This window comes from Tribolium madens, unplaced genomic scaffold (genome assembly GCF_015345945.1).
Source record: "Tribolium madens isolate multiple individuals breed KSU strain unplaced genomic scaffold, Tmad_KSU_1.1 Scaffold_71;HRSCAF=194;Tcas5.2_LG6, whole genome shotgun sequence".
Classification (NCBI taxonomy): domain Eukaryota; kingdom Metazoa; phylum Arthropoda; class Insecta; order Coleoptera; family Tenebrionidae; genus Tribolium; species Tribolium madens.
The window spans coordinates 6081558-6090155 of NW_025401041.1; the positions used below are offsets into that span (position 1 = coordinate 6081558).

The 8598-nt window shown below is 30.9% G+C and overlaps 2 protein-coding genes across 2 annotated transcripts in view; one reads left to right on the forward strand and one right to left on the reverse strand.

The window, feature by feature from the left end:
- Positions 1–121: 121 nt before the first annotated feature.
- Positions 122–1730, reverse strand: LOC123009415 (cytochrome P450 6A1-like). Its single transcript, XM_044405711.1, has 2 exons — positions 622–1730; positions 122–572 (listed from the first exon to the last, which is right to left on the reverse strand). The coding sequence occupies exons 1-2, from the start codon at positions 1691–1693 to the stop codon at positions 154–156; spliced, it is 1491 nt and encodes a 496-aa protein (XP_044261646.1). The 5' UTR covers positions 1694–1730; the 3' UTR covers positions 122–153.
- Positions 1731–5036: 3306 nt separating this feature from the next.
- The window catches only part of LOC123009155, a 10559-nt gene continuing 6997 nt past the window's right edge, over positions 5037–8598 (forward strand). Inside the window, exons 1-2 of the mRNA XM_044405281.1 lie at positions 5037–6459; positions 6509–6671. Coding sequence (XP_044261216.1) covers positions 5136–6459; positions 6509–6671 — 1487 coding nt within the window. The 5' untranslated portion in view covers positions 5037–5135. The remainder of the gene's footprint in view (positions 6460–6508; positions 6672–8598) is intronic.

Below are 8598 nucleotides of genomic sequence, written 5' to 3' on the forward strand. Positions count from 1 at the left end.
ATAAAGAAAAAAACCTAGTCTAAATATAGAAAAGTGATTACTTTTCAATAATTGGGAATGATAAAATTACCAAACTTTACTATAATTGCAAGATCTGATTAGACAAAATAACAAAAACTCATTCACTCTACTAAAATATATATTTCATTTTTGTTATTTCACAATTTTTTCCATTCTAAAATAAATTTTATCCATAGTAGTCAGGAGAAAAGTGTTAGGATCCAGCCTAACCGGCTTTGTTATAGGACTAACACTCAACCTAAAATTTTTCACAACTGATGCAATCCCCAATTTCGATTGCATAGTCCCGAATCGCATCCCAATACAATTCCTTGGACCATCCCCAAATGGTAGATAAACAGACGGATGCCTCAACTTCTTATTTTCCTCACTGAACCTCTCAGGATCAAATTTCTCAGGATCAGGATAATACTCAGGATCCATGTGGATCCCCACTGCTGAAATAAGGATCGGCGTCCCTTTCTCAATCACTGTGTTGGTCCCAGGGAGGGTGTAGTTTTTGACACAGCGCCGATTGAGGGTCTGACCTGGGGGGTACTTCCGAAGAGTTTCTACCAAAAAAAAACTGGAGTAAAACTCAGGGTTATTGAAGAAATTTACCACAAAAAACTTGATCCAGAAATTTCATTTCAAACAAACTTTCATAGGTGATTTCACTCCCAGTTCCAATTTTCTCCTCAATCTCTTTCCTCAACTTTTCTTGGTGTTGGGGCTCCTTGGCAAGCTCGTAGAGACACATCGTCATGGTGGTGGAACTTGTCTCAAACCCCGCTGTGAAAAACAGAAACACCTGAGCTGCCACTTCGTCCAAACTCAAAATTTCGCTCCTCCTCAAATCCATCAAAAGTTGCAAAAAGTCGTTGCGTTTGACTTGGGTTTCCTCCCGTTTCTGTATTGTCTCAATCACAACGTTGTAGAAAAACTCCCTAATGTCTTTATCGTTGCTCGGGAAGCCCATTTTGCGCGACATTTTGGGCAAATAAGCAATGAAAAAGGCCCGAATTGACCTCAAAAAATCAAAATGGAACGCTTTCAGCCCCATTTTGCGAAACTCGGCATCGGGATGCTTGAAACTGTTACACTCAATCCCAAACGCACACGATCCCACCACATCCACGGTATACCGCCCCAAAAACTCCTTCAAATCCCTGTCAACATCCCTGTTTTTGTCGATTGCTTCCAGCATGTTGGTGCAGCAGTTTTTCACTGTTTGGTACATTATTTTCATCTTGCTTGAGGTGAAAGTTGGGGTGAGTTTGGTTCGGAGGTTCCTCCACTGGTCGCCATCTATGGTGAAGAGATTGGCACTGATGGGGTCGGTTTTCTCGTTGAAATAAAATCCCCGATCTACGAAATAGTGAAAGTCTTTCAAAAGGATATTTTTGATGTAGTCCGGGTCCAGAACCATGAGATTTGGTTCAGTCACGAGAAAAACACCCCCGATTTTGCACCCCCGTTGCTTGAAATAGTCGTAGAAGGTTTTGCTGAGTTGGCCGATTGTCAGGCCTCTGGGGAGGATCACGTTGGTGTTGCCGAGGGGAAAGCGCGGGGGGATGAAAGGGATGTTTTTTTTGGCCCAAAATTGGAACGCATTGTGGTAGTAGAGGATTATTGCCACTAGGAGGGTTAAAACAGTAGCGAGAATTTCGAGATAGGGGCTTGGAATGCTCATTGTTTGGTCGAAGATAAAACTATACTGACTTTGCAACTTTTCTTATCATAATGGTTTAGTTTGCTTGGGGAAAGTGTTAAAAATTATTTATTTGTGTGATAGTGATGCCACCAAGATGTAAAAATGGATAAAACGTGGTATCAAGGCTGTAAACAACTGATAAAACTATTTTAAGATTAAAAAATACAAATGTTTGTTTTGAAGTGTTTAATTGTTTAATTTGCATTGTAAAAGTATTAATGAAATGGAAATAAAATATTATCGTTTGAATATCTTGAAACTTACTTTGGGCAATTTAAGTAGTAACAAATGTAAGGTAAGGTGAGTAAATATACTGACTTTTTCGAAACGAAATTTATTGAACTAAATTATAAAAAATGCACTTTTTTTTCAAAATCCAAAATTTCATTTTTTTCTTACAAACTCGTTTCAACAAAAATCATAAAAATTTGGCTATAAAAACAACATTAAGACAAAACAAAAAATTCTAAAAAGAGAAAAAATGCGAAAAATATTTTTTAGTAGCAAAACTTATTGACTTTTACTTTACTTTTAAAATTGATGTATACCGCAATTCGACAAAAAACTATATTAAGTAACCAAAACGCAAAATCTTATTTTTTTAAGTGTTAAGCACTTTATACATAGTTACTATAAATACTATAATAGGTGTTACACAAAAAATTTGAGCACTTTGTATAAAATTTAACGAAAACCATATTAAACGGAAAGAAAAAGCTGTGTTTATTTAATGTATTTTTTTTAATTTTAATACAATAGCTTCTAGAATATAAAAAAGGAAAATTACTAAGAAATATTGAAAAACTTGACAATACCGCATTCTAGAAAATTGCAAAAAAATTATTAAATCTATTATCTATCTAATGAAAATTGACAAGAGCCACTTTGGAGAAACTTTCTATTATAAAATAATATAAAAAATAAAAACAAAATTTTTTTAATTGCAAATCTTAAGTCTTATTTTCCAAAACTCAAAATCTTAGTTTTGGGTGTTATGTTAAAAAACTTATAATAATGAAGCGTTACACAAAAAATGCATAATTTGGGTACCTTGTATGCAATTTAACATAAACCATACCAGACGATAAGACAAAGCTATGTTTATTCATTATGAAAAATTATTTTATTATTAATACGAAAGCTTCTGGAACAAGAAAAGTTTTTAAACTTTATAATGAATAACTTGACAACATCGCATTCTTAATTTAAAAAGTATACAGAGCTTTAGAGTTTAATTGCAAAATCTAATCAAAAATTGGCAATACAGGGTGTTTTATAATTCGTCCCTCAGAGAATACTGCCAAAAACATAAAAAAATGTTTAAAAAAGTCTATCTGTTAAAGTTTCGAAATTTGACCTTTTATTTTGCCTATTTTTTGTTATTTGATCTTTGGTACCTTTACTACTGATTAATTATAAAAAAATATTTTTTTAAAAATTATTTAGTAAAGGTACCAAAACTTTGTCAATAAAAGCCACAAATAACGTTAAATAATCCAGGAAATAGCTTTTTTGTTTCTTCTTCCAATAGCTTGCAGCAACAGAAATAAATATAATAAAAGTGCAAAATTTAAACCTTCATAATTCCGAAATTTTTAGAGATTTTTTTTACATTTTTTCCATGATATTTTATCTTCCTTGGCATTAATTTTTGGAGCGCGATTTCTGAAACACCCTGTATATTAGAACCACTCTAGAAAAACTTTTTGATATCTATCAAAGTGACAATTAACTAAAACAAAATTTTTTTAAATAATAAAAAAATAAGCAAAACATTTTTTTAATTGCAATATTAGTTGAATTTTATTTGCTAGTTTAAGTTCCGTTTACCAAAATTCACAAGCTCAATTTTTGAGTGTTATTAAGTTATTATTAACCACTCTGTATAGTTAAAGAACTAATAATAATAAAGCGTTACTCAAAAAAGTGCGTAATTTGAGCGCCCTGTATTAATTTAACAAAAATCGTAAAAAAAAAGGTAAAGCGAGACTGTGTTTGTCCATTAGCATTTTTTTTTACTTTCGATTTAAAAAAAAAACTTCTAGACCAAGAAAAAGGAGAGTTTTTAAGAAATATTGAATAACTTGACAACAACGCAATTTAAATACAGCACAGTGTCTTACAATTTAATTGCAAAAAAAGATTAAACAAGAAAAGTACAAAATTCATTTATTTTTATTACTAATAAGTATGTTTCAAAAGAAATTAAATAATTCATGTATCAAAACAACAATTGGGAAAGACAAAAAATTGTCAAATAATAAAAAAAATAAGAAAACATTTTTGTAATTGTTGGATTTTAGTTAACTACAAATATTAGGTTACCAAAATGCAAAACCTTATTTTTTGAGTGTTTATAATTTCGAAATTCTTACAGATTTTCTTTAACATTTTTTTCATAATATTTTACACATTAATATTAGAACCATTCTGGAAAAACGTTTTGATTATCAAATTCTAAAATTTTATTTTTTATTGCTAATTTGTTTCAATAAAAAATTAAATATTTTTTTTATCAAAATGACAATTAAACAATTATAATTATACCAAAGGATTATAAAACATTTTTTTAATTGCAATACGAGTATTGGTCAGATTTTAGTTACAAGTTTTTGTTTAAGCCTTGTTTATCAAAATTCAAAATCTTAGTTTTTGGGTGTTATTGTTATAACCACTCTGTACCTATAGTTAAAAATACTAATAATAATGAAACATTACTCAAAAATTGCACCCTGTATAAAATTAACAAAAATCGTACCAAACGATAAGGCAAAGCTGTATTTGACCATTAGAATTTTGTTTTAACTTTTACTTAAAAACTTTTAGACTAACAAAAAAAACGTTCTAGGAAATATTGAATAACTTGACAACACCGCATTCTAAATTTGAAAACAGTACAGGGTTTTACAATTTAATTGCAAATGAAGATTAAACAAGTTATATATTGGAGTCACTCCAAAAAAAACTTTCTGTTTATCAAAATACAAAATTTGATTTTTTTTACTAATATGTTTTGAAAAGAATTAAATAATTTATGTATCAAAACAATAAATAAACAAAACAAAAAATTATCAAATAGTAAAAAAAATAAGATAAACATTTTTTTTTAATTGCAAAACTTCTTGGGTTTTAGATTCTCAAGAAATATCGAATAACTTGACAACAATGTATTTTAAATTAAAAAAAGTACTGTGAGTGCTTTAATTGCAGAAAAAAGGCCACTTGGTATGTGACCAAAATAAAATTAAGCACAAGTTTTGTGACAAAAATATTCCAAATAGCTTTTCACAACTATTTGATAACCCAAGCCAAGGCTGTAAAATTATCACTGCAATTGCCTTATCAAAGGTCTCCAATTTTTCAAAATTTATCGTTTTACGACGGCTTTATTTGCGTCGTATTGCAGTTTAGTTTAGTCGCTATGGGTTTTCTCCTGGAAGATTCCTGGACGGAGGTCCTCCTCCTGTCGGCCATTTTAACCCTCCTCGTGCTCCACTACTTCCACAACGCTTACAAATACTGGGAACAGAGAGGAGTCCCAACCATCAAACCGACTTTTCCTTTAGGAAACGGCGACACTCTCCTCCCGGAAGGCTTCTCAGTCGGGATGCTGAGTCGCAAGTTTTACGAAGAGTTGAAAAAAAGAGGGGAAAAATTCGGGGGTGTTTATCTAGTGACTCAGCCGAATTTGGTACTAGTAGATCCTGAGTACGTCAAGGATATCCTAGCCACAGATTTCCAGTATTTCGTCGATCGAGGGTTCTATTACAATGAGAAGACTGATCCTCTCAGTGCACATTTGTTTGCCTTGGATGGTACCTCCTGGAGGAACCTTCGAATTAAGTTAACTCCAACTTTCACCTCCGGAAAAATGAAAATGATGTTTAAGACAGTGGTGGAGTGTTGTGGGTACATGAGGGACGCTATTGGGGCCACTCTTGACCGGGATTTGGACATCAAAGACATTTTGAGTCGGTATACCACCGACGTGATTGGTTCCTGTGCCTTCGGGATTGAATGCAACAGTTTCAAGTACCCAGACGCCGAGTTCAGGAAAATGGGCAAAAAAGTCTTCTCTTTTGGTTTCTGGCGCTCTTTTTGCTCCTTCTGCATCATCTACTTCCCCAAGTTGTCGCACCATTTGGGAGTACCAACCAACGAGAAAGACGTCCAAAATTTCTTCACTGGAATAGTCGCCGAAAGTGTGAAATTGCGTCAAGAGCAAAATATCAAACGCAACGACTTTTTGCAGCTTTTGATCGACTTGAAGGACCATTTGAGTTTGGGTGAGATGGCGGCGCAAGTGTTTTTGTTTTTTGCCGCCGGTTTTGAAAGTAGTTCGACGACTATGACGTTTGTTTTGTATGAATTGGCCAAAAATGCGGAAGTTCAGGAAAAGTTGAGGATTGAAATTCGAAAAATTTTGGACAAGCATCAAGGACTCACTTATGAGGCTATTATAGAAATGAAGTATTTGCAACAAGTGATTGATGAAACTCTGAGGTTGTACCCACCTCTAGCCACCCTAAATCGGCGCTGTATCAAAGACTACACCCTCCGCAACACCAATATAAAAATCGAGAAAGGGACGTCGGTTATAATACCATCGCTTGGGCTACACATGGATCCGGAGTTTTACCCGGACCCGGAAATCTTTAACCCGGAGAATTTTAGTGAGGAGAATAAGCAGAAGAGACCAAATTTTGTCCATTTGCCTTTTGGTGATGGTCCCAGGAACTGCATAGGTTTGCGTTTTTTACTCTTACAAAAAAAAATTTAATTTTCAATTTTCAGGTTTACGTTTTGCCCTAATGCAGTCCAAAAGTGGCATTGCAACAGTGATTAATCATTTCAGACTTAGTGTTAGTCCAGCCACCAAACCACTCAAGTTAAATCCACATTCCTTCATTTTGAATACTTTTGACAAGATTTATTTGCGGGCCGAGAAATTGGCACAGTAATTTTTAATTCAAATCCATGGATTTAAAATTGTGCTCAGTTTGAATTTTTTGACAAAAATGAATTTGATTTTTAATTTTATTTTTAATAACTGCAAAAAATAGATTATGTAAATTTAAGATGTTTAAAAAATTTACATCAATGCATTTTTTCACACATTGTAATATAATATCACAAGAAAATACTTTCATTTTCAAGTTTCAGTAGTAACACGAAACTAAAAGTTTTAAAATCTGTTAAAAATGTGTTATTTTGATTTTTGTAGTACCTAATGTCGAGTGTCATTTTTTATCGATTTTAGAATTATCTACTTTCTCTTTCGACAGCAAAATTATCAAATAAATTCTTGTTTTCAGTTTCCATTAAAAAAATGTGAATAAATGTTTCAATAGTGAAATACATACTCCTAAAACATGAATGTAATAAAATTGTAGAAAAACCAGCAAATTCTCGACTAGAAAAAAAGTCAACCAATAGAAATTTTTAGAAAAAAATGCTGAAACATTCAAGGTAAACAAATCGCATTTAGAGCAATCATTTAAATTATATATTTAGAAACTTTTTTTTATTAAAAAATTTTTTTGCATTTAAATTTTTGTATAAATAAAATAAAAATAAAAACTTTGTTCTATCAACAACGTTTATTATACACTGGTAGTATAGTTCTGTAAGACTAGTTGCCTATATATTTTATAGAAATGTGAAATAAATTTTCATAAAAACACTACTTAACGGTTTTTTTTATCACTTAGGTACCTGTATAAATGCATTACAGCAAATTTTCAAACCTAAAAAAAATAGATAACCATTACTTAACAAAAAATAAAAATACTTTTAAAATTAAATTAGAAGACATAGTTTACATAGTTTTATTTCACACATTTAGTTGTAATTTTTGAATAATTCAAGGCTGTTTAGTTGATGATATTTAAATTTTCTATTTATTTTGATATTTTCTTTCTTCTCCTCTAACGTAATTTAAACATAAAATGAGGATCTTTGGTTTAATTTGGCAAAATTTCTCAAATTAAGAGAGATCTTTCTAACTCAAAAAGTAGCTAAATCGTTTAGAATTTGACAAATAATTTAAGCCTAAGCGACAACTTTCTGCAAAAGTAACTTTTTGGTTTAGTCAAATTAACGATTTTTAAAATAAGTGATTTTTTGGTTCAAATACAAATTACATATTTTAAAATGCACTAAAATTGTGCAATTTAGGCCTAAAACGTCACTTTTTTTTAGCTTGTTTTTTACAAAACAGAATTAAAAAAAGACTTAAAATTGTTTTAAATTAGTTAAAATAAAGTAATAGTGATCTAAAATAATATTTTTCTTGGACCATTTGTCAAAATTTTGGTAATAAGTTTCTAACTTTAAAACGATCTATTTCGGTTTGAAATAGGCAATACATACTTTCAAAATAACGATTTTCTGAGCTGTTTTTCAAAATCTTCTAAACTGAGTGAGTTCCACTTTTAATTTGAATTATTATTGTTTAGCTGCAATATAGCAAAATTTTAATAAAACGAGTTAAGTGAGTTTCTGGCTTAAAATTTCTAAAATTTTTGCCTAAAACGGCGGTATTCTGTCTTGTATTAACAAAATCTTTTAAACTAAGTGATCTCTGGCTCAAAAACTATTTCAATATCTCATATTCTAGCTGAAGTAGTGTAATTTTCGACCCATTTCGGCAATTTTTTTAATATACTCGTAACTAACTTTTTGGCTTAAAAATAAATCTCTTCTTTTAAGATTGGTTAAAATTGCGTAATTTTGATTTAAAACAATGTTTTTCTGACTTGTTTTTAACATCTAATACAATTTTTTAAATTAATAAGTGAGTTTCTTAGCTCAAAAACGATTTACATCGCTCAAAATTATGTAAAATTTTTATTTAAAATAACAATTTTTTACCATTTTTTTTT